The sequence below is a fragment of the Dermacentor silvarum genome, chromosome 1 (assembly GCF_013339745.2).
Source record: "Dermacentor silvarum isolate Dsil-2018 chromosome 1, BIME_Dsil_1.4, whole genome shotgun sequence".
Taxonomy (NCBI): domain Eukaryota; kingdom Metazoa; phylum Arthropoda; class Arachnida; order Ixodida; family Ixodidae; genus Dermacentor; species Dermacentor silvarum.
The window spans coordinates 232218251-232244969 of record NC_051154.1 but is presented as its reverse complement, the minus strand read 5'-3'; the positions used below and the strand labels follow the sequence as shown (position 1 = coordinate 232244969).

At 45.3% G+C, this 26719-nt stretch overlaps 1 protein-coding gene across 1 annotated transcript in view; it reads left to right on the top strand.

The window, feature by feature from the left end:
• Positions 1-19268, top strand: part of LOC119436897 (acyl-CoA Delta-9 desaturase-like) — a 29141-nt gene extending 9873 nt beyond the window's left edge. The window contains exons 2-6 of the mRNA XM_037703932.2: positions 7643-7883; positions 11054-11184; positions 13102-13307; positions 14012-14282; positions 17545-19268. Coding sequence (XP_037559860.1) covers positions 7643-7883; positions 11054-11184; positions 13102-13307; positions 14012-14282; positions 17545-17724 — 1029 coding nt within the window. The 3' untranslated portion in view covers positions 17725-19268. The remainder of the gene's footprint in view (positions 1-7642; positions 7884-11053; positions 11185-13101; positions 13308-14011; positions 14283-17544) is intronic.
• The last annotated feature ends 7451 nt before the right edge of the window (positions 19269-26719 follow it).

The window sequence follows — 26719 nt, the reverse complement described above, 5'->3', positions numbered from 1 at the left end:
ATAGCCGTATGTTTCATCTCCTTTTCTCTGTAAATATTGTGAGATTCCTACTCACTCTAGAAGGTCTTTATGCTCCATGTGTTCGGTGTCACAAGTATGCAATTTGGTTATAATATTAATGACTATAATAATTTTGAGTTCCCACAAAATAACCCCCTGCCGCAGATTGTTTTTTTTTTTTTTTTTTTTTTTTACGCGTACCGTTTGAGAACTTGCGATAAAATGCGATGAATGGCCTACATTTTAGGACTTGCGATTGTCTTGATGAACTGTAGAGTAATTCATTAGTGGCTCAATCGCCGTTAATTTTTTTTTAACCAGGTATTCCTGTTCAACGGTGCAAACTTAGCCTGCCATCCATAAATGCTTGTGCGCACCTGAAGATACCTCTTGAAGTAGCTCGCACTCTTAAAGAATAAGGTATCCAGTACAGCAATGATTATTGTTCATAAATACCATATCGGAAAATATAGCAATTAAGGCTGCATGGCTGCGGTCTGAAAGAACAGAAAGTAAAAAAAAATGAATAAATCGGGCGGGTTTTCAGACGCGTAGTTGCGTAACATTTCTAAGTCTCACTTTAATTAAATATTCAATACTCCAACTTACACGAGTCGTCTTTTCTGGCAACTCCTAAAGCGCAAACATTGTTATGGATGAAATAGCGCAACAGAGAGGACAGATCGCAAGACGACAAAGGAAAAAAAAAAAGAAAAAAAAAAAAACCCGAGTCCTCTCTATGCTCTATACGTGTGTTGCGATATATTATTCTTGACGATGCTACAACAAGTGGTCTACGCTTCGACACTACTGAAACGTAAACACATTGCACAGAAGTAAGCGCCAATTGGTTGAAATACCCGAGTTGCGGCAACGCCACACGGGCAAAACAAAGGGCCCTTCGTATACAGAATGGTGACGTTTCCCAGACTACCTCAACGTCCTGTTGATATCTTCTTGGTGGAGACAACATTACTGTGAACAAGGAAGAAAACTGCGTGCTACCAGGAAATGTGAACAATATGTGTCACCGCACTGAAGTCGGCACAGGCCTAGATCTTTGAGGGAAACAGCCGATATCACATTTGCGCGCATTGCGGCAGCTTTCGCTGCATCCAATCAGCTGAGACTTTAGCTGTCGATATCAAAATGGTCCTCAACGGCATGGCGCATGTACACTAGGCTACTTTAGAAGTGGGACGATTTCTTTGCCCGCCACCGCTCATAATCATCACACCTTTATGATTTTCTGTCTAGCTACCACTGCTGAACTTAAGGCTTGATTGTCCTCCGACATGCACCGCTGGCTTTCCCTGGCGCAGTACTTTTTCTGACCTGACAATGGTGCTGATCGGCTCGTGAACGAATCGGTAGAGCATAGTTCTATGCATCGAGAGATAGAGCAATTTATACAACAGTTTTCCTGCAATATGCTTTACTACAATAGGCACTTCCTGCCGTTTCACTAACAACTAGGCACACGTTTCTACGCTTTACTTTGTAAAAAAAGATGGCCCGTGACGAACCGGGCTTGCGATTCTATAAACGGCATCAGCTAGAATCGCTACGCTATATACGACTGCTTGGGTGAAGTGCTAGAGGCCGCTTTTGCTTTTGTGATTCAGACAAGGTAATCGAACCCTTATCTCTGTAGCCATGTTCTGATATTCTGCACTGGCTTGAAAAAGTCGGAGTAAGGCTATGTTGCTTAGTTGCCCGTATGAAAACTGCAAATATTCTCTGAGTACCAAGCTAGATCCATCGAATACATATGTATTTTTTTAAAATTTAAATTGCAAGCCTAAGTTGCTGGTTTATAGTCTAGGAACAAATTTACTTAAAATAGTGGACGTAATAAAGTTGCCGCACAATTCGTTAGAAGGATTCCGAAGAGCCGAATAAAACTTTACTGCATTTTCTGTGAACGAAAACACACACACAGACACACAAAGGAAAAAAGAAAACGCGCGTTTAAAGCAAGTGAACGTGGACGTGCTTTGCTGCCCCACTAAATGACAACATAACAATGCCGCAAGGCTAGCCCTGCACGTACACAGCGCACAATATTTGTTTTTCGCACTTGGCGTCATAATAAAGGCAACGTTATTACTTTTTACTTCCGTAAAAGGAAGTACATGCACGTGACACGTGCATGCGTGATTAGCCCCGTCCAAGGTTCACGGTAATTACACATGCACGTCACGTAGTTATACAGCTTTGCGGCATTATACGTTGGCAGCGACATATAAAGTGACCATGAAGAGTACAGTTAACCTTGTAGAAAAGAAGTGAAATTCGATGCAACGGGTCTAAGGAAGGGAATAATTATGCGGCTTACTAGACCAAACTAGCCGGAGTCACGCACTTCATTAAACTAAAAACGTTTCTCAAGAAGTACACTTATAACAAGAGGCTATGCTGCCTATGAGTGCGTTGCCAAAATATTAAATGGTAGACTTGCAAGTCACGTGACATATAATTTAGGAGACTCCGAGTTCCTTTACAGTAAACAAATTATAGCTACCCGCAACGATTCTTTGTAGCAGTGCTTTTATTTTATTTTTTAACCTAGTAGTACTTGCTGTGAGAACGTACTGTATACGCTCGAAGGCGGCTGCTGGAAGCTCACAGCCCGTATAGCAGTGTCACTGAAGAGTGCCAGAGAAAAGCTTTACTGCCAAGCCAAAAAACGAGCGCCAGAACGGCAGCAGTCTTGTGTTTCAAACGTCCTAAAAATCCAACAGCCACAGCAGCTGTTCTATTGCCATCGAAAAATGCAATTCTGAACTCAAAGGAGGGAGACACGGGGCAGTACAGACCTTGTGATTGTGAACAAGAGCACCCCCACGTGCTCTCTTTATTGTTTTTTTTTAAGTTCTGTAATCAACAGTTTGCAATGCGCAGCCACTGAATTGTATTGAAGAGGAAAACAGCTCAGCATGTTAAGCACTGGTGTTGAAAAAGCAATGCGCAGAGTTTGTAACTGTTCGTAAGATCCCGCTAGTAAGTTGCTTCTAATAGTTGGAAGGACAGGTTAAAGTAAATATACACACATAAATGCGTGTATATAAATTAATTGCATATGCTATTAGCACTTTAGGTGGTTTATACATTTAGAATGTGTTTTGTCTTTTTTGTGAGCTTGGCGCGTTTCACTATATGTTCTGTATTAGCGTATGCTTTCTAAAATTGGACATTGCAAACGCTGCTAATGACTGTCGAGTGTAAATATGTAAATTTGCGTTTTTGTGCAACCTTACTGTATTTCACCAACATTCTGCAGTGCCCCTGCGCCTCTGTAGGCTGGCATGGCTTCGTCAGACGCTCTGCTGCCTTTAACCATCTATTCACGGACAATGTGTAAATTGCCTTAAATAAACGAATAAAGAAAGAAATAAGTTGTCAGGTCTGCACGCACTATACCTGGAAGAAATATGCAAAGTAAGACTGGAAATCGATAAAAAAATTTATTCTAATAATCATGACTTTTTATTCAATTACTCGTTATTGCAGGTTCACGTAATTATACGTGGTTAAAGAAACGTGGTCGTTTATAACGCCGTAAGAACGGAAAGTGAACGGAAAGTGACGCCGTAAGAAATGGAAAGTGCACAAAGAAACTGTGCTACAAATTAACTGCAGTCGCCTTTGATATCACGTCTGCGACACTTTCAGTTGGTGGGCACACCAAGCATACCAAACCGCTCAGACACAATCGTAAGTCCGGCTGCGCAGACTGCATATGGGCTTGTTAACATTCTCTAGCAGTCTCATTTGTAGGCGCTCGAGCCTTCTTAGCATGTTGCCGGGAATTTGTTTAAAGCCCACGTGCAAGCAGCTGAAAGGTAAAATAGTCGTAGCGTACTAGCTATATAGCACATGCTATATAGCAGCTGCAGCAGAGACTAGACATTTTCCTCTGCTGGCTCGATGTGCAGCGCGCATGGGGCTCTTTTATCCTTAGGGACATGCAAACGCAGTCATAACCGTAACATTGTAGCTCAATCTGCCCTCCCATTTTTCGCTGCGAAGCAAGTCAAGCGGGGATGTCGGTGTTGACGCTGGCCTGATTTCGCTCGTGTTAGCTCAGCCGGTTGGTTAATCGTGACCGAAATAATTAATCAAGGTTAACGCATAAATGGACGGTTAATCGATCGATTGCCTAGACCTTAGGCAAAGGGAACCAGCCTATACTGTAATTATAGCCGCTAACCTTACAAACAAGCCCATTTCGATCGTACAGTTTGCAACTAAGAAAAAAAAAAGGCGATCGGCAAATTTCAAGGGACTAATCATTCGTTCGTCTTATTAATTACCTTCTCTCTCGATGTGCTTCACATCAGATATTGTGCATACCGAGTTAATATGCTGGTGTGATTTTTGTTTAATAAATAAAAGCCTATTAATCTCAGAAGAGAACTTGTACCGAGATGCGGCCGCCGCGGTCCCACGCTCTCGGGCTTAGCAGCGCAACGCCAATGCCATTACGCCACCACTGCGAGTCTTAGATTTCTCTCTAAATGCCATCAGCAATGCCATTGTCGTCACAGCGACCACGAAACAGCCTCCTGGTCCACAGCTTAACGGCGCGCTTTTGACTGATGTATTGATATGATCAAATGTTTCGGTATGTACGCCGCGGGGAATATGAAAGAGAACACCGAATTATTTTTGAGCAAACATCCTTTGTGAAGTGCGGGTCTGAAACCTGACGTCTGAAAAAATGCTGAGAGGATATATGGTGTCGGGAGCGCTAATTTAGGATGTTCCTTTTAACGCGACAGCGTTAAGGGCCCCGTGTCGCAGAAAATCGGGCGTCGGTGTCGGCGTTGGTCTCGGCGTTGGCGTCGGCTTCCGCGGCCCAGAAAATCATCTCCAGCCACGCAGGTCCTCAGAATATATTTAGGTATATGTATATTCCACCCCTTGCTATATGACGTGCGGCCTATGCGGATTATATTCTCACACTTTCTATCACTAATGTCGCTCATATCTTGTCTTACACTCTTGACAAAGCTGTCCCACGGAATTTTGAGAATAACAACCCACAAACAAATGTCATAAAACAAAACACCCACAGCGCATGCCTTTTATGTTAAGTGTTCTCAGACTGAAATATTAAAAGTGCGAAACAATAACGGAAACATGAAAATGATGCAACTTTTTTGACGTGGTTGTGCAATACCTCCGGGATCGGGCCACGCAAGAGGCCGCGCTTCTACCAGAAAGCTCGCCTTCGTGCATAGCGATCGGCGCCAGCGTTTTCCGGTAACCATTAGGGTTGCATAAGCTGCAGTTTTCGGGAAGCGTAAGAAGCAGTCAGGGATCTTTGAATGCTATCGCGTTCCACTCTTGAAAGCGAAGCTCAAGCGTCCTCCAAATTTTTGTATCAATCTCGGGGGTTCGACGCATCTTCGATGGGAACCATGAAATTTATTTACAGGGAGTGAAAGCACCCTCCGCATTCTCTTTAAAAAATGCAGTAAGGGAGAAATGGTGTATACAGAAAGGTAGAGAGGTTAGGTATAAATAGTTTGGTTTACTACCCCGCACAGGGGGATATAATGAGAGAAATCGAAGAAGAAAAGAAAGTATATATGAAATAGAATAGCCACGACTGCCAAAGTTCACAAGGGCCCCCGAGTTTAAGGCTCCTGGGATGTATGACAGTTACTGCCAAGAGCGTTTTGTGCGCTGCCCATTCTATCGACGAAACAGAACAATCAACCAAACCGGACCAAAACAGGACCGACCATCTTTGACAATAAATGACTTTCACGTGATAAATGGCTTGCATAGTGTTCCCTATTTTTTTTAATCGCATTTATACCGGATGCTCGAGGCTCATTGATGCCATCGGCGCCGCCGCCGTCGTCGTGCTGTCCCGCCATCGATGGCGCATGCGCTGCTCGAGCGCGCGAAAGGTTAGAGAGCCCCCAGAGACGCCGATTGTTTTTGGCCTACAAAACGACGAAGCGAATCGGACGCACAGTCAACGCCCCGCTCAATCGGCTCGGTGGCGGAGCCAGGACAGCGTTCTACCTTCCGCTGCTGGCATAAGCATTCCTGCTGAGCTGCTCTGCGTATCACATCGTCGGAGCGGAACGGGTAGTAAACGTCAAGCCGACGTCATCGAATATTTCACTGGGTACCGACTCCGGCGCCGACGCCGGCCTCGTCTCGTGCGCGGTCGAGGTGCGACGTTCCTTGTCACGACAGCGTTGTGAGGCGACTGGTAGCTAGCTACCAGGGCGCTTTTCCTTACGCCTAGCAGCAGTTGCCTTACGTGCAACGTCACGCCAACGTATCGCAGCCGCGTATAGTTATAACATCGTCCAAGTAGTTCAAGCGCAACGCTAAACCTCGTTATCGCGGTCAATGCTTGGCACTTCGGGCGAAACTGCCAAATTGTTTGCTTCTACAACGACATGAACACTTTCTTTGGGAAATCTTCCTGACGTACTGGACCACATTCTGAAAAGAATCATTTATAGACAACAGGCAGCGGACCGCAGTCCTATGGCGAGAAATAAGTAATGCTGAGCTTGCTCAAACATCTGCATTAAGAAGAGGCGAGATCAGATTCAGATTAGAAAAGTGGCTGCGAAAACTCAAGTACTAGGAGAGCTCTTCAGTTAAAATTGCAAGGTTCACATATTCACAAATTCAAGACGAAATTTTGCACACTGTAGGACGCGTTGAACCGAGTAGTTTATTCTACTTGAATGGAACTCCACTCAGCTTCCCTTCCTCGCTGTTCGTTACTAGCCGTAAAGAAAAATGAGTAAAACAAAACACACGTGCAGTATTTGGTCAGCAAAATGGTGGCCATTACCAGCCACCATTTTGTTGGTGGCTGATAAATGGTGGCTATTACTATACTTCCAAAATCAATCTCCAAAATCCGAACGACCATGAAGTAAGTACAGGCAAACAACATACAAGTATACACCCGAAGGCCAAACAAATGCTCACCCTGTAAGGGCCCCAGCCGAAATAGCCCTCACTAAAGCGTCCGTCACACCGGCATTACAACCGTACGCACCAAATAAAAATAGACTCAATAGAAAAAAAGGCTAGTAACTGGTCAGCGCTTTACAATGTGTATAGACGAGTGTTTAGATCCTTTTATTACATCACCTTCCCTCTCGCCAGAAAGACCGTTCAGTTCTTCGTGCGCCTTCAGTCGCGTACGTTATACTGCTGGTGAAACAGATCCTCCCACTTCCTAGCATCGTGGCCACGTGTCGCTTTCATTGTTGAACTACGCCCCTCCGTTGCCTCCAATTTCGAAGGCACATTGCGGACCCTGCGGCGGCAGCTCTGTAGGAGCACGCGTTTTTTGTTTGCTTCTTTATTCTAGGATATTAGAGTAATTACGGGCAGAGCTCGTGCATGACTGCGTTTTGCATCCTCTTTAGTTCTTTTCCTTTGTGTGTGTGTTCCATCTCAGCCTCACCTCCATCACTCATGACGCTTCATCTCACTCGACGTCATAAACAGCTCCGGCTGTGCGAAGGCAATTGGGCTGAGTGTGCTTTGTAAACAGGCTCCCGCACTTTAGTCACCTTGGCGAAACTGTCTAACAGGTGTTCGCGTGCACGAGTATTCTAACAATTGCGCTCCCTCGTCTACCTTGCAGAGCTCCGTAACGACCACCTCAGTGACGGAGAGGAAAAAACACCTCGAGAACAATGACGACCAGGATCGCCAGCAGCTGCCGGATAACAGCAGCGACACCGAGAGCGAGGTGGTCTCCGAGGAGCCTTTCAAGATGGAGATCGTCTGGCGCAACGTGTTCCTCTTCCTTGGGCTCCACATTGGGGCCGCGTGCGGCCTCTACTGCGCCATCTTCACGGCCAAGTGGCAGACAAACCTTTTGGGTGAGGACCCAGACGCATGGCTCACTCGCTCATTCCGCACAGCTAAATCTAGCCTAAACACGCGCTTGGAAGATGCACGTGGTTGGGCACGACAACTCGAGTCCCTTTCAGACTGAAGAAACGCTTTGTCACGTTGCAGTGACGTTGAAGAACCACGCAGACAGTGCCAAAACTGCGCATTAATAATCTCTCTCTTTATTGGGCGAACTTGTGCCCAGAAGGGCAAGCGACACTCAAATCACATCGACAGCGGTGAGTACGGTTGTCGAATCTTAACTCACAAGTCAAACCCCTCTGCTATTTGTGCGTGTATCACCGTACATTACAGAGAAGTCGCATGGAGCCTCACGTGCATGCGAGAATCCACAACTCTATCCGCATCACGTGCGCAATCTCATTAGACAAGAAACGTTCGGTATATAATCGACGACAACGTTAGAGGAACTTGGAATACACCATGAGCGGCCTGCGCCGATCGATAGTTGGAGAGGCTAATAGTGATAATTCGGAGGAAAACGTTCACCGTCAAAATGGTATCGGCAGGGATACATACTGGGGAGGGGCACAAGCTCCTAGAATGTCCGAGACGTCCCGTGACTGCATGTCTGCGTCAATTTGCAGGAGATTACACTACAAACAAAACGTAAACCACCAGCTCATTATCCAAAATGTTTGTGCCGACAATCACGCGGCATTCGTATTTCTCGCGTGAAGGAGCTATTTTGAAACATGAAAACCGCGCAAAGTACACAAGTGCGATGCCGAAGCCGCAAGAAGACAAGGAACAGCGCCGGGGATGTACACTGCTAACATGTGGTGGAAGGGATGGTTGACACGTCGCTGTCTGGTCAGAATGACGGTGCGACCACTCTCCTTCCCCTCTCCTCACCTGTGTCACCATCACTTCACTGTGTTCAGGCAACGTTGCAACGGAGTTAGGTACTGCGTGGTCGCACTAGAGCGTCGGGAGTGTTGTCTTCAAAGTACTCTCGGGAACGTCTTGCACACTGACGACTGTCTTCAAATTTTTTCGCTCTCCCAATAAAAAAACAAAAACAAAAAAAAAAACTGCCCCAAGCACCTCCGCACAGCAAGCCCTAAGCCCTTGAGTCAGACCGGCCGCGGTGGACTGGTGGCGGTGGCCTTCTGCCACTCAGCGAGACATTGCAGTTTCATTTTCCGGCCACGGACCCGTATTTCACTCGCGGCACAATGCTAATGCCCATCTACACATATGTACATAGGCGCGCAAAGCACCATCCAGTCGGTAAAGATTCTGTAAACACTACGGTATTTTTCAGAAACCACAATGCTACATTGGGAAGTTCAGCCTTGGACATTAAATGAGGGGCAACTTACACAGTTGTGTTCTCTTTTCTTGCATGGTTGCAAAAGTGTAGACGGCTCATTTCATGGTGTTCTTTTTTTTTCTTCAAGTTATTTACTAATTTTTGTGAAAAAACTGAGGGCCCCTAAATAAATCATTGGCAACAACCAGCCCCTTATAGCGTATGCTGAGCAACTTTGGGGCTATAAACACCATCAGTCAGTCAGTCGATCCAGAAAAGGACAGACCTTTGACTGCGACAGCAGTTAGGGTCTCGAAACTTGACTTTCCTTGGCCATCTGTCCATCCCTGTATATGTCCCCCCGTTTTGTTACGCTGATGACGACTGCTGTCGTCACCGACGGTATTGTGTCGTCTGTAGGCTATATACCTTCTAATCCATAGCTTCAGCTCACCATAGAGCGAAGAATCAAAATTCCGACAGAAACCATCTCAGGGTGATTGTTGACTCTAATGCGGTTAGCATTGAAACAATGTACGACACGCCATATTGCCACCACCGAAACGCGTCATATTTGAGGCGTGTACGGCCACCGGGCTCCGCTCTCGCTCTTCCCTTCTAGACACGGTGCGTCATCTAAAGGCGCTCCGCGAAGTCCGCGCGGGGCGCGTGTCTGAACCACGACCTACTCAAATAGGTCATGGTCTGAACATATGGGGTGTCCCAGCTAACGTTAGCCAAGCTCGTTCAACGGAAACAAAACAATTAAGAAACAAGGTGCAAGATACGATTATAAGACATACTGTGTCCGGTCGTGAGGACCTCTGACAACCAAACACCGTAATTCTTACAATTCTATTTTGCACCAAGTTTCCTTAATCTTTTTTTTTTTCAAACATATTCAGACAAGATTGTCTGAATGTAAATGACGCGGGTTCGATTCTGCGATGCACCAGAGAAATATTTAAAAAATTCTTTTTGAACAGTGAAACATACACAGTGGCACCCATTGACCCAAGTTGGCGCGAAAGAGGTTCATTGAAGAACGGTATATACTTAGTGTCAAATACCCTGTGACTCAAGTTGGTCCCGGGTCGATCCGGTTGATATCGAACCCAGTTATGTCAGCACAGGTGTCCAATGCTCTATCCTTTAGAACATGTACTACCCGGTGTCCCAAGTTGGCGTGAAAGAGGTTAGGCGAAGACAAACGAACAGACATATCGTAAACTGGAAAAGCAAGAACGTGAACTGATGTGGTCTTTGTTTGTTCCGGGCATACTTAATTTTAGTTAATATATTTCGGACTTTCGCCGAAGTCACTGCTCCATCACATATTTTTATTCGGCTGGTGTTGCGAGCTTCTAATAAGTTCTAAAACAAACGGTACTAATACTTTATGGCTACTGCCGGGCGAGATAGTCTCAAATATTTGTACCACACACATATATAAAAGACCAGCTTAGTTATGTTTCGCTGTGATAAGAGACTGGAGCCTCGATGCAAACATATTCTTTTTGATTTCTTTTTCGTTGCCGGAATCACGTTGCAATGTCAAGTGACTATCTATCTGCGTACCACAATGTAATATTACATGTTTACTTGAAGCCCTTGTAAGGGTGTCTACTCTTAGCACATGCCAAACAACTCAACAACACCCATTTTTTGAATCTGAATACGATGGTAAAAGAAGAAAGTCCTAGAACTTTCTAGACAAGGAGGAAAGGGAGAAGGTAGTGATGTTAACTAGAATAGTGCCTGGTTGGCTAAACTACGCTGGGGGGGGGGGGGGGGGGGGGGGGACTGACTAAGGTTATAATACAATACTGCTCTTCTTATACATTTCCCGCAACTCAAGCCTCATTGCTTTCTTCCTCGCAGCCTTCATCGGTCTTGGCATCTCCGGCGTCGGCTCTTCAGTGGCAGCCCACCGACTCTGGTGCCACCGCACGTTCAAGGCGAAGCTGCCGCTCAGGATACTGCTCATGGTGGCCAACTGCTTCGCGCTGCAGGTGAGTGCCCATTTACATTGCCGACACGCGGGGCCAAGCCCAAGTGCACAGCCATAGCCTGTTCCCGCATTTGCCATGCTTAGAAATCTAGTTTATTTGAGGAATTCTATACGGCTAGAACGAGAATCATCTTTCTTGGGTTTTACGTGCCAAAACCAGTTCTGATTATGAGGCACGCCGCAGTGGAGGGCTCCGGATAAATTTTGACCACCTGGGGTTATTTAACGTGCACTACAACGCAAGCACACGGGCGTTTTCGCATTTCGCCCCCATCGAAATGCGGCCGCCGCGGCCGGGATTCGATCCGGCGACCTCGTGCTCAGCAGCGCAACGCCTTAGCTGACTGAGCAACCCCGGCGGGTTAGAACGAGAATCACAGTCGTGATTTACAAAAGCGTTTTCACTCGTAAGCGCTATCTAACGTTGGCGATTCACTTGAGCCAACCGTATGTTTGTTATCCCGACTGGCTGAAATTTTTCCTTACGAGGGGGGCGCAATTCACCAACTGCCTTGTGAACACGGGCCTTGTTTAACGTGATGTGCACTTAAATCGCTATGCTTAAATTGTATACACACAATTTTACAAATTAGGTTTCATTGTTACAAAAAAATAGAAGTTAGAAAAAACAACGAAGCTTTGTTAAACGCACACATACAAAAATATGTAAGAATTATTGGCAAAATTCCTTTTGAATATCCCTCTTTTCTGCCGTAGGAACCATTTGGCTTCACTAAATCTAATTGAAGCACGAGTGGAGTGCTACTGATAATACCTTAATTTCTTTTTGAACAATATTGTCAGCCGATAGAGCTTGTTACTGGATGGGAATCACGAAAATACGACAGAAAAGACCGCTCACGGTAACCATAGAGAACCAAGCAGGCCACTGCAACCAGAGTCGATTCGGCTACGTGAATAATTGGGCCGTCAATCCCCCCTCAGATGATATTCATATGTGATATGCGCGCTGATATAAATGCAGTGATAAGCGTGATAAGCGGTCGAAATCTCTCGTAAGTACAGTGATGAGTGGTTCATCTATGTGATAAGCGCAGTGTATCAAAACGAACACTGAATTGAAATATGTTCGATATGCTTGCGGTACAGCACAAGGTACGAGCTGGGCACTACTATGCATGCGCAAAGCTTCTGAGTGACGTATTGCGTGTTTAGTTGCTCCGAGCCCGCACCGTCCTTTACATGGCGACCTTGTGCGCGACGTACCTATGCAACTCACGTTTCTCAGCGTGGAATCCTGCAAGATGCTTTCCGCGTGGCCCGAGTGCTGTGTGTCTGTGACTTGGTCATTTCCTTAGATTCCTCTTTGTTCCGTCTGGTTTGTCACCACGTTCTGTTCGCTATGGGGGGTTTAGCTAACAATTCAAACTCGCTTTTCTTATCTTTCATTTTCTTTTATTTTCCCATAAGGCATATCGTCATCCTTTTTTTTTTTTACCTTTGCTAGCTTTTTAAAATTTTATTGCCTTACGCAAAAGACAAGACTTGTCTGAGGACTCCTCTTTGTCTCGCATTGGCGTGTTCGCTCTTATGGCCATTCTCTCAGCCGTTAACAATGTGCCGTAACCACCACTACATTTTTCCGGCACGAAAAGCACATTCTTGCAGTACTGCTCACACGGCGCTAAACATTGCTGCTATCCGCGTTGTCGATGACCCTCGAAACACTAGCGCAAATCGGTGCGCTTCTTCCGCCGAGTAAGCACGGGGGTGTTGGGTGAATCACGAGCACCGCTAGCCCATAGCAGCATCATCAGCTTCTTCTTCTTCTTCTTCTTAACCTACTCCACGTGTAAAAGCACAACCAAGGCTCAATCGTAGAGCGACCAAAGTGCTTCATCGAAAGTAAATGACTGGCATGCTCAGGAAGTAATTATTCTCGTACTTGCTTTTGTAGAACGACATCTACGAGTGGACGCGGGACCACCGGGTACACCACAAGTTCTCGGACACAGACGCCGACCCGCACAACATCAAGCGTGGCTTCTTTTTCGCTCACATGGGCTGGCTCATGTGCAAGAAACACCCCGAGGTGTTCCGGAAGGGCGCCACCATCGACTGCTCCGACGTGCTGCAGGATCCCGTGGTCGTCTTCCAGAGGAAGTGAGTCTCAAGTAGAAAGTACGCGGCTGAGCTTACAGAACGCTTTTAAACAACAGCGCAGCAATGCAAGGCGTCGTTGCACACCATTATAGTGTCGTATCAGTGTTCGTATGCACTATTGGTCAGTGACTGTCGGCTCCACGCTGTCCTTTAATAGCTCTTGCAGTCACGGAAACTCTATAGACTATAATGTCAAGAAATATGTCTTGTATAGGTTTCGTTCCTCGCCGATCGCGTTTCTCACGCCTAGGGACTAATCCATCCCTTTGCGAATTTTCACGAACTGCTGTAATGTTGGAAATCGATGGCCTAGACTTAATCTTCCGGGTTTGGAAACGCACAAACGGTGGTGTGGCTGTCACTTTGTATTACTGGACTGACACATCCCTTTGTGATAATAGCCGCGTTGTGATTCGACGGTTCGCGTAAAATAATTTACACCCCCTACCGAAAGTATACAGACCGCACTGTAAATGACCAGAGAGGGTGTGTCGGCTGTGTGACGGAGTTTCACGCGCTCTCATCGCTCAAAAGCTCAGAAAAGTGAGGGCGACACGTCGCATTTATAAGTACTGGAACTATGTACAACTGAACACACTTTATTCGACACTATAGACTCCGGTTGCGCGTGGATGACAGTTTTCCCATTTCTCAACAGCACCAAGGATTTAACATCCCTATTTTTCTGAACCACTTCGTCGCAGGTACTACGTTCCTCTAGTGACGCTCTTTTGCTTCGTGCTGCCGACGCTCGTGCCAATGTGGCTGGTGGGCGAGACGTTCTGGAACGCGCACCTGGTGAACGGCCTGCTGCGCTACACCATCAGCCTGCACATGACGTGGCTGGTGAACAGCGCGGCACACACTTGGGGCTACCGGCCGTACGACAAGAACATCGCGCCCACCGAGAACCCGGCCATGTCCGTAGGAATGTTCGGCGAGGGTTTCCACAACTTTCACCACGCTTTCCCGCAGGTTGGTTCTCTCGGTTTAACCGCATATATGTAGTTACTTCAATGGCATACTAGAAGCTCCATGGCTGGAAGTTGTTTCGAACCAATTACGATCATCCTGAGGCGCTCCTCTGCTTCGTTCTTCGCACGCAGAAAAACAAGACAATGGTTGTAGTGATTGTATTTATGCGGGAAACGCCGGGAAGCCCGCCTGCAGCGCCAATTTGTTGCCAGGTGCACTGCGTTAGCTGGAGAGAACGTGCAAAAAAAAAGAAAAGAAAGAAACAGAGAAAAAAAAAAGCGGCGATGATGGGAATGAAGGCCCGAACCTAAATAATATTACTCATAGACTCAAAGCAAAATCGCTTCTTGAAATCATGAGTCCAGTTCACTCTCATGCGAAACGTAATAGCACATTGCGCTTGGCGCTTTAATATATAACGCAACATTTTGATTTGGAGAGACAAAAACAAAACAGTGGCTAGGTTTTTCCGAAACACCAGTTTTCAAATTTACTATATACATGTTTCTTTTTTTTATCGTGAATAAAGTCAGAATTTCAATCATCCCTTTTAATCTTTTATTTAGGGTCACTAGAGTCTCGCAAAATGTTCTAGAATACGAAGTGTTCTGAATTAAAATATACTGCATGTCATTCCCAATAATTTGCTGTTTCCTTTTTAATGCAACCAGTTTCATAGAAGTCGGTTTAGCGATTCTCTAACAACTGCTTTCGTGCCCTTCAAATGTATTTAAATATGGAAATCGAAGTCGAGGGCAGACTGAAGCCTACCCTTACTATACAGAGAGTATGCCTAAAACGTCCTCGCCACAGGCAGCCGAAATTGCAAATTAGAGACCTAATAATAAATTGATTGGGAACTTCCAACAATATTAATTTTCTTGTTCGTGTTCGCAAGCAATGGCGTTTACTTATTACGGGAGATTAACCAAGAACCAGGGGGCCTCAGAATTATATTTAGCGAATAATATCTTTAAAATAAAATTAATCCTGAAGATAATAAAGTATAGGTGCGCACAGTTGCTAATGAGACATCGAAAAGACAACTAGCCAACTTTATATAACTTTACTAGGACATCTTCATCATCGTTTCCAGCGATGTGCGTCCACATAAACAGTGTTGCTCCCAGGAATGTTGTTTAATTTGTGCGCTTTAGGGCGTACTCGTGAAACGTAGCTGGTACCCCGTGGCTTAATTCAACACTTGATTTCGAAAGCCGGCGTGCGCCCAGGTTACTGGGGCAAAGGGAGAGAGCAGGCAATGCAAGCGAAACTTGTTCCTCTCCTGAGGTCCAGGCGGCGCCACGTACTTCACACTGACACCACCTCCAACTTCGACTGCAACGCGTTCGTTGCCTTTGGCTTGTCCGAAATTCGCCTCATGACGTAAGGCGATGCATCGTATTGGCTATCAGCTGCGACGAATGCCACGCATGAGCTTAAAGAGGTGGTTAAATCATGCAATACAGTTCTCGCGGAACGCGAGAAGAGAGAAAACCAAAGTGTGGCGAAACAAACTAAGGGAAGTCATGATATTAGTGTACTATCAAATCATGACACTGTATCCTGTTTTCTGAGTTTCTTTTTTCTCCATTAGCAAGAATCAACGGTAGTTAAAGAGCACTCAGCACGACAAGCGTAGAAAGACGAAACAGAGCGCTTCCGAGCATAACGTGGAAGGTATTTTTTTTAACATTTATAGATGCTGCGTTAAATTTCCCCCTGAGTAAATTCCGCGGTGCAGGCAGCTTGATTCTCCCGTGCCTTGAAGGTCATAGGGAGATGGTTTTAAACGAGAATATGGCTAAGACGTAGGCGATAAGCGGGACGCATCGTATCTGTAACCACAACGCAAACTATATATACGTATATACTTAAAGCATATATATTCTGAAATAAAAACAAAAAATACAAAAGTACTTAGCGTGCGACGAGTTCTTTTATAAAAAAAACTTGGCACAAAAGAAACGGAAATAAAGAACATTCTCCTCCTTGAGATGTTCCGCATACCACAGAGGGACATGTCATACATTTAATATAGCTCATTGTTTTAAAAATTACGCATCTCTGCTGATTTTTTCATGCATTAAACTCTGATTGCAAGAGCAGGCTTCGCATGCCGGGCTATAAAAATCGACCATCATGATCTTTAACCGCCAACCCTCCAACCACCTGCATTCGGTCATCCTTTTAGCCTCAACAACAGGGCCTCTAGCTGAACACGTTCATTTAATGCGAAAGCATTATATGTCCCTTGAGGCAGAAAAGTCGGCGGCGTCCACAACGAGTGGTACCAAAAATCAATGTGACATCTTCAGCACCTTGTTTGACGTCAGTAGTAATACAGAAGATAGTAAACGGTATAACAAAGTTAATTAGTAGAAAGTGTAGGTAAATAATTATAATTAAATTGAATAAAACTGAATTGAGGGGAGTTAGAGTGAAGTAAAGTGAATTAAGGTTAGAACAAGTTAGAGTAAGGTGACTTAAGGCGGAGTAAAGTGAATTAAGGTGAAGTAAAGTGAATGAAGGTGAATTAAAGTGGACTAAGGTGGATTAAGGATGGTACAAATTAGAGCAAGGTGGATTAAAGTGGATTAAGGTATAGTTGTGAAGTACACGTGACAACGTATGACGTCGCGTATCATGGGCGTAACCAATTAGAGAAGTCATAGTGCTTTCTCATTCAAATCACGTAAGGATACTTAAGTGATTGACAATTTTTATCCTTGGCATTTGAAGCCGGTGCTCAAGTATGCATCACGGGATCGAAAACAGTTTTTTTAAGTACTTCTTCACGCTTCAAATTTAAAGCAGAACAATCTTTCACAGCAGCAGCAAAGAATTACGGTATCTGCAGAAGGTGGTAGAACATAAAGTACAAGCAAGCTGTAAGAACGAAAGAGAACGTACGCTATTATATGATAGGATAATTGGTTTAAATGGCACGCAAGCAGAACACGCAGTATTTCATTTCTGTAATTGGTTCGTGGGGATGGAATATGCCAAAATGTGTGTTCGTCGCGGCGGTCATTTATTAGTTGCGAACTGAAGGAAGTTTTGCCACTCAAAGGCTTTGACTACCCCAAAATTGTAGCCACGATACGCATAGAAAGAAGAAAAACGAGAAGAAAAGAGAGTAGACCAGTGTCACGCGCGTCTCTTTCGCTTCGTGCTTAGTACCACATGCGATAAGCACGTTTAATTGAAGCGGGTGGACACGTTACGAAGCACCTCCATGTCTTTCACTTTCTTGGCGCAGGACTACAAGAGCAGCGAGTTCGGGCCACTGCTCAACCCTGCCACTATCTTCATCGACCTGATGGCGCTGATCGGCCAAGCGTACGATCTCAAGACCACGCCCAAGCACCTCATTGAGAAGCGCATCGAGAGGACCGGTGACAAGAAGCAGCACTACTTGAGGGCATTCGCGTCTACTTGAGCTGGGATAATTTAGCAAAGGCTAGGGGCAGGGATGGCATTACTACGTATACCTGAATAGTTGTTACGGCGGCACAATGCGTGCTTACTCGTTTTTTTCTGTATTTTTGCCTCACACTTCCTTCTTTTGCCACAAATTGCATAGGTAATCGTAACGGCTTTACTACGGCCCTCCTAGCTCAACTCATACCCCCCTCACAACTACCTCTCGCCTGCTTCCACTCTTGGCAAACACCTGCCAACCTCCACGAGCGAAACGGGGAGTAACGGCGCCTGGAGAAAGCAATTCACAAGCAAGACAGCAAAACTAAGCTGTTTTAATCGATTATATGTACATAATAATTCAGCAAAGTTTGTATATATTAAGCATCTTTGTCTGCTATGGTAAAATGTACCGCGCTACATTGAATTGGACCTGGCCCAATACGCGCAAAGGTGGCAGGTGGCGGAGATGGTAGCGACGATGGCCACATCAGTAGCGGTATACAGTAAGGTTCCCTAATATCAAACAGAGGAGGATGTATACTAAAGAGTACGCGCGCCAAATATATGGCTCTACACCACGGTGGTTGCACGAGTCTGAGAGCTTCATAAGGACGCCTTCACTCGACAGATTGAACCAACAAAGTGTCTAAAAGAAGCATCTTTTGAGCGCATGTATGGTATGCGTCACCCAAGCTACATAAATTTCGCTCTGATGGAATTATTTTAGGGCCGTGGAAATGGGCATATCGGTCAAGTGGTTGCCCACTTCCGCTGCTTTATAGTAGTGAGCCTGAACTCCCGACCGCTGTCTGCTTCTACTACCATGAGCCTCTGCTACGCTACCACTTCGTTAAACTGGAGCTACTATATCTCTTTTTTTAATTATTTTGTTGCTTAACCTTGTTTAATTCTTGGAAATATGTAACCTTAGCAAGCCTCCACTTTGCATCTGAAGCTCTGCTTTACATTTCCCGCTCAGAGGTCTTATCTTTACTAGTGTTATATTTGCTGATTATGCTTGTATTTGGCACAAGTTGGGTGTCTACTATCGAAACTATTTTTTTTCTTCTATAAACAGTCATATGACAATGTACAATGTGATATTAGGACAATTTTATTTACTGGCATTTGTTGTGTCGACGACGCAGGATTGAGCATGATATAAGTGACTCCGCCGGCATGTTATGTTCTGTGTTGTTCAATGTTTAGTGTCTTTGTTTGTGCGTGTGTGTAATGTATAAGTTATGATCATCGCAAACATTGATTGTTGCATGATGCATTATTACTTATCTGAGGTTAACGTTTAATAACTCGTCCGGGACTTCCCCTCTCTAAGGTGGAACACCTACAACTCGAACAACACGTTTAGCTTTACTACGAGAAAATTCTAACGTGTCTTGTTCAGAGCAACGTAAATGTTTTGAAAACTTGCCCACTGAAATCTCTACGTAAGCGTCACCTCAATCCTATGCATACTTTCTATTTTGGTTTGTTGTCACGTTTGTTGTCAACACTTGTAAGTGTATGCCAAATGTTGATTAATAAAATGCACTTATTTCCTAGATATATGCTTGCGCAACGGTTACGTTCTCTTCTTAAACATCAGGGAAGAAAAGTATTTTGCTTATCAACCGCAAAGTTAGCTTCGAGTGTTCGTGCACTTTCATAGTAGCCTTTCAATTACTGCTTAGCGTCATTTAGACAGACTGGCAGGCACACGGGTAAAAGGAATGACATCAGGTATCGCATGGCTTACCCTTTTCAATATCGTTATTTCAAAGAGTGGTGTTATAAGCCAAGATTTAATACCATGAACTACCATGATGATGATGATGATGATGATGATGATGATGATGTGTAGTATGTAGCGGCGAAAGGGCCAGAAGTATCAGAATGACGATACGGCTAGGATATTGTAAAGATTCTTACCCAAAAACCATAAACATGTGTTTAAAATTTCAAAATTTTCTTACTGCTACCAGAGTGGAACGCCCCCGAAAAAGTGCCTAATTGATGTTGATTTTTCTGCATAGCCAACAAAGTAGCAAAAAAATGGTTGGGCAAATAGTATTCCACTTGTCAAGTTGGCTAGTTGGGCAAAATGATAAGTTTGTGTATTTAGCGCGCAGTGTGAAACACCACATAGAAAATGACAGTAATTCATGTTGAATCGTTTTTATTTTCGGTTTCTTTGCATCCCGCGTGGTGCAACTTAATATGCATGCCGCATTTGTGTTTATTGTTTCTTTTTTATTCAGATAGAAGCAACAGAAGGAGCCTTAGTTACCTTAGAGGTGCGCTGACACAAAATTTCGAAGTCGATTAACTTGTGAGATCAATTTGTGTTCACACGTACACAACGTTTACAAAATATCAATAGCAGGTGTACCTTGAAACATGTTTAAATTTAATTTAAAGAACGTGCGGATAGTCAACCGGCAATGTGGAGCCCCCCGTGACGTCGAAGTCATCGTGGTGTCGCTTGTAAGCATTTGAGACTAAAACAACAACAACGTCACGTCACGAGTTGTTGTTGCATGTTTGCCTACCGTGCACCGAGCAGAGCGTGCTGCTTGCGCTCTTGCTCTGTTTCGGGACTATGTGGTGTTGCGCTGCCAGTCTTCCTCAGTTGTCGCCCATGGCGGAACGCTGTCCGTCACGGTCGTGCTAATGCATTTTTTCACTTAAAAACCTAGGAGAAATGATTTTGCGCTTACCTTTGCTCTGTTGTTACTGAAATATTGCAGAAAAATCGCCTTTTACGCCGCGGTCGGTTCATTGTCACACTTGGCACTCTTACTAGCCAGTTTAGTAAGAAAACTGATAACTGCGAAGTTTAAATTTTCAAATTATGATCCAGACGTAAAATATACAGTGTTTCCAAAACTGGAAACGTCTATGGCGAAGTTAGCTGCTGCCAAGGCGGTCCTAGCATTTACTTGTGTCGCCGCCTGTCGGCAGCTCAGGAAAGCAAAGAATCCGTTCCAGCAGGGTTGCCACGTGGGAAAGGTGGATGGTTTGAAAATGCCCACACACGCCTGAAAGTGATCAACCGCGTGTGTGGCTGCGACTTCCCGTTTGCAGAAAATTGTTTCCGCTGGTCGACGAAATGAGGGCGACGCCGAGAACGGCGACGACGATCCGCTGCACGCCGAATTCACAAAGCTTTTCGTTCGTAAGTGCTGCTTGCCATTGGCCAGCTGTCTTCGCTAATCATATGCCCAACACCGCGATTGACTGACAGCTGTTTCTACGAACGTCTTTAGCGTAAGAACGCTTTCGTGAATCTGGCCCCACGTAACCGGTTGTGTTTACGAGGCCTAACACGAAGCAACGGTCCTCTCGCTACTCTTCGAAATGGAAACTTGGATGGGCCGCTATGAACAATGCTCCAAATAATTACCCGTCGCGCGCAGAAGCAAACGAGGTTCCGTGCCGTTATCAGTTACTCGGCCATTGGCTACTTGATACAACAGAAAAGACGAGCTGCACTATTTTTGCGTCAGTGCTCCTTAAATGACGGCTGTATACTATACTCATTTTCGCTCCTGATGTCCATATCTCGTCCTCGTCAATACACTAGTCCATTTTTCGTATTTTGTCACGCTATGTCTTCCGCCCCACTCAATGAGCAATCGATACAGCACCGCTACGTCGTTTACTTTCATGTGCCGTCGTTTATGCTACATATAAGGAACATATTGACCACAAATCAACTAGATCAGTTTAGTGCTTTTGCGCTGTATCGTGGCCGTATATCAGGGAAAAAAATTATATAAGAGAGAGGGTTTTCCATCACGAGATACTACCTCACCTCATCTGCACCAGGGTCGTATTCGAAAGCTCAACTCCTCCTGCCACTTTTATACTGCGTACTACAAAGGTTTCGCTCGCGAATCGCTCGGCGCTTGCACGCAAAGTTGCACAAGGTCTAAGTGTATCCATTAACGCACAAAGGTGGGTTTTCTGGCGGTGTTAGCTTGCGTGCATATTGGCAGCGCGTCATGGAAAACATGCGCACAGAGAAAGAAACGAATGTGACCAGACACAGGCGCCTATACAATTCTATTCGTTGTTCGTGCCGCCGGCGTGCGTCAGCCTTACACAGGCAATATGCGCGTGCAGGTATAAATTCACTGAAGGCTACAATATACTTCGGTTGCAAACATGCGTTACCTCATTTCATAAATTTGTTACCATGACAAACCAAGCCTGGGGGCGTTACGCCTTCCCTTGCACGGGGTCTTGGCTTTACACTTTGGCTGAAGACTTCGCCCTCTGACGCGGTATCTTTCTCACGACAGCTCACCAAAACCTTCACGCAAGTCAAACCTTGCTCGCAGCGGACGTGGATGCCTAAAAAGAAAGAGAAAAAAGAACAAAAAACTAAAAAGCAATATGTCACGCTACTATTCGACATGTTCACTATCACTTTCGTGACAGTAGACACAGAGCCATCGACTATGCAATCGGTGTGTTTTTTGAAGCTGACGGCTTCGGAGTTATGGCATTTATGCCCCAGGAGGGACAGCACCGGCAGAACTCTTTGTTTGTGCAACGCTCTCGGCACCTTTACGTGCGTAAGCAGCACCTCTCAAAAGTCCCTCGTTGGCCGATTACGAAATACGACTGCACACCCGGGGCTTGACGCTAGCAAACACTGAAACCAAAGACAAATGGCTGAGGCGCAAACACGCCGGCGAGAGTGCTTGCGCAGCCGATAACCAGCCCTCGAGACTATGCCTCGACAAAAACCTTGCGGGGGCCTGGTTTCTTTCCGTGCTGAAGGGCTGTCTGGAAGGCCAGCGAATGTGTGGGTTCAAAGTATTCGAAGAAAAATGTCTCTACCTAGATACTCAGACCGTAAAAGTGTCTGCAGTGCCGCAAAGACAGTGCACAGGACGTGCGTAAGTTGCACGTGCAGTCGCCTAACGGGGGAAAAACACGACTGGCTGTGCCTTCAATGTCAGCGTGCGAAAGAAAGAAAGAAAGAAAGGAACAGAAAAAGAAAGATGGAAAAAGGTGAACGATGTGTCAGTCTGTGTTAAAGAAGGAGGTTAAAAATCATTTTCCGCTACAACATGGAAAAATGCTGCAAAAAACACTAATATTGTACTATTGTATGCTTCCGACTCATTCAGTGGCAACGCACTCAGAAAATTAAGTCAGTTCCACGCTTGTGAAATCTGATGAAACAGCGGAGCTCTGCAAGAGTGGGTACATGACGCTTGCCTTCGGACCGTGAGTACCCGGGTTCAATTCCCGCCTCGTCGAGAAAGTTTATGTTGTTTTTTTTCTCTCTCATGCTCTCTCTCTCTTTCTTCCTCTCTTTCTTCCTCTCTCTCTCTCTTCCTCTCTCGTTTTTTTTCTCTCTCTTTCTTTCTCTCTCGCTCTCGCTCTCATTTTCTCTTTCTCTCGCCCATAGCAAGTTGTGTTACAATCGTCGGTACAATGCAACCATATGGTTCCCATAATTTTGTTTTATTTATTTCTTTATTTCTCTTGCTCTCTGTCTGTCTATCTTTCTTTCTCTCTCTGCAACTCCTCTCTCGCTACTCTCCGACGGGAGCGACTAAATCCCCACCAGAACACACCAGTGTTGCCAGATCCCGTCTTGTGCGGTTCCCTAGATTTGTGCGGCGGAGATTAGCGGAGATGTCCCTAGTGAAGTCACGTGACTGCGTGCCGCACTCGCCTTCTTTTCGCCTCCTCCTCTCTGTGCGTGCGTGCACCAGATTTCAACGTGTGTGCACGCTGGAGATGAACTTGGGCGCAAGGTTTGAACTTGCAGCTTATTCCGAAGAGAAAGTGAATACATAAATGAAACTTTGTTTCATTTATTTTTGAGAAATCTAAGTTGAACGTGTTACGACGGAGTAGGTGAGCCTCAGCGAGGCGACTGGCCACGGCCGTCTGGTGTTGAGCGATCGGGGAGTGACGAGACGCTCTCGCTATGCCCATAATTAGCCGCCGACTCGTTCTTGACGCCTTTTATGCGGTCCCCCTCCCATTCTTAAAATTATTTTCTGTTACGTTAGTCACTGTCGCACGCTTCAACATTCACCATTCACCGGATTTTTGAACGGCTTGTCTGCCCCTAGCATTCCTATACTTGTTTCTGCGTGTACTTCGAGGCCAATATTCATCTACTTGCCCTCCCACCTCTTTGTTGTGGTGGTGCAGCACCAACTAATGGTGGTGCAGTTAATTTTGCAATCAGCATGTCATCAGCACTGCATGGTTCCAGCTACGATCTAGGCAGTCTGACCTGAACCGATTATTTTTAAAATTTTGCACGTCTGAGAAAACTCGATCTTGGTTCCGTTTGTGCCTTTGCATATTCTGCATCTCATAGCAGCACACACTGCGCGACTTATCGATTCACAAGTTCAAATAAAGTCAGCCTATCACCTGCGTTCTCAAACGCGCTGGCGATCTACAGGTGCATTGCAACAGTCGCCTTATTTCTTCGACCTGCCACGCGGACTTCCGGTAGCTCTAACCGGCAACAGCTCCCTGGTTCATGAAAACAGAAAGATCATGTTTCTAACGTGACTTATTGGAATCATGAGGTTAGTGGGTGCACAGATGTGAACAGATTGCGAAATTTGAGAACACAGAAAGAGCCTGAAGCTTGACCGCGGAGCGAACTAAATTTCTTGTCAAATAAACACAGACACAGGTTAATGCGAATAACTGATTCCTTATAGTGCACAATCGACCACTTACATACACAAAAAGGGTCAACAATCGTCGCCACCAAGACGATTCGTCCAAATGATCGCACATGCCACACAAGACCGTAAGTATCGCCGAAGATGAAATTGTTGACAGTCCTAACATTCTCCTCGTGAATTCATGTGAGCGCTCGCGAGATAACGCAATCGTGGCTAAAACACAGAAACAAACAAAATATTACAAACAGAACAAAGCGCATAGGCGGGTCCATCATTGATCACATGGGCAGCCGCGAAAAAAATATGAACAGCGAGTTTCACTTCGCCTGTTCAACTGGTCGACTTGACTAGGGAATTTCGGCTTCCATTCTGGGTACAGGAAATATCTAGTTTTAGTGAGCAGCCCAGAGTTGCCAGCTTGGTGTTTTTATACCGCTAACCTTGGGCGATGTTGTGGTCGGTATATACTAGTTTCGCGCCTCTCCGACCACCAGTGGCTTGCGCGCTTCGCAAAACTGATCAACGCTCGGCACGGCTCAACCTCAGCCTTAAACAGCTCCGCTTGTAAAAATGTGATCTAGGTTTAAGGGATCACTAAGTTCAAACAAAGAAGCATTGGATTTGCTTTCCTGAAGACGTCCTTCAGTGTGTGAACCTTCAAACCAAACGGCAAATGCGAGCTTAAACTGAATTATTTCCCAGAATCGAGTAACAACCCGTAGCTTTTATGCTACTGCCTTGTCGGTTAGACGACCTGTTTATGACTATTATTATACGGCTGTGCAGAGGTGGCGAAATAAATGCTTAGCAGTGATAAAGCGAGAGATAGAAAAGACTCACTAAAAAGGGTAACTCATGTGACCTCATGACAAAAAAAAAAAAAAAAAAAAAACTTATATACTTGCACAATATTGAGCTCCGGCCTTTGGCCACGAGGGTGCTTGCTTTGTCGGCAGCACGCTTAATTTTCTTTCACAATTTTCTTGATATACTCGCAGTTACCCTCAAAATAAATTTCCTCAAATGCATCCCAATAATTCGAGCTCCTAACTCAGACGCTTTCCTAATGGGCGTTGGACATGTTAGTACACATTATATTTCATTTTATCGCAACTTCTCTGAAATGTCTCGTTTTCAACAATGTCAGAAAATAAAAATTTCGGTCATTGCTCATGCGCGGAAGCGCCGGTGACGTAAAGGCAGAGCCGAAGTTTCCTTAACTGTTTTTTCCCGCATGTTTCGCGCATGTCTTCGCGCATGTTTCCCGCATGTTTTCCCGCATGTTTCCCGCACTTTCTTGCGATTGTCATAGAAATTTACTGGTGGCGGTTCTTGTGGCAGTGATAACCTTGCTACAGGCGGGGTCAGCCTGGCGGACTTAGCCCGCAATTTCTCCACCTGAGCGTCTCTGTCCATGTCATAAACATCTGCCACACCATGAGTCGATCAATCCTGTCTCTCGCAGAAATGTCAGGAGAATTTTGCGAAGACTTTGCTGGTGACTGCCTTGAAAGCGCTTCATTCGGCCAGGGCATCTGCGCTTTCATTGCCAGCGACACCAATACGCGCAGCCATCCCCTTAGATGCCATGTTATTCCAATTTTCGGTTATATATTTAGGTGATCGATGCCAATGACTGATGACAGAATGCGGCACCTACAATGCGCACCTACAGAAAAGCGGCACTTACGCTCGCCTAAAAGTCCTTACTCAAGCTTAAAGGTTAAAACAACATGTGGTATTCCAGGGGGTTCCAAGTCACTGCGGAATCAAGGGAAACGAAGGAAACAAAATGGTGGATGCATTTGAAAAAAAAAACGGCTAATGTCAATTCGGAAACCCGCCTTCTTACATCCCACGGAGTTCTAGCCTTATGAGACCACAAGAGAGAACTGTGTGTCTAACTGGTTCGCAGAGAGCACAAAGGAATTAATTTTATATACATTTGAACCACATCTTGAGTACCAGCTAGACCCACAGCTAGCTTCCACGACGCACCGACGCCCTCTTACATCGCCTCCGCCTCGGAACTGCTTTCACCAATAACTTCCTATTTCGAATTAGGCGTGTGTATTCTCCGACATGTTCATGCGGCCACGACGACGAGAGGGTACAACGCCTACTACTTGACGGTACCAAGCACATTACACATAGACAGCGCCTTGAACAGGAACTCCGTTTAATTGACTCACACATTGGCCTTTTTGATACTATACCAAGCTGTGAGACCCATAATCATCAACCGTACTGCATCGCAAAGAAATAAATTCACTTCAACGGATTTCCAAAGAACCGGGCATTTGCGAAGAATATTGACTCTACTGCATTGTGTAT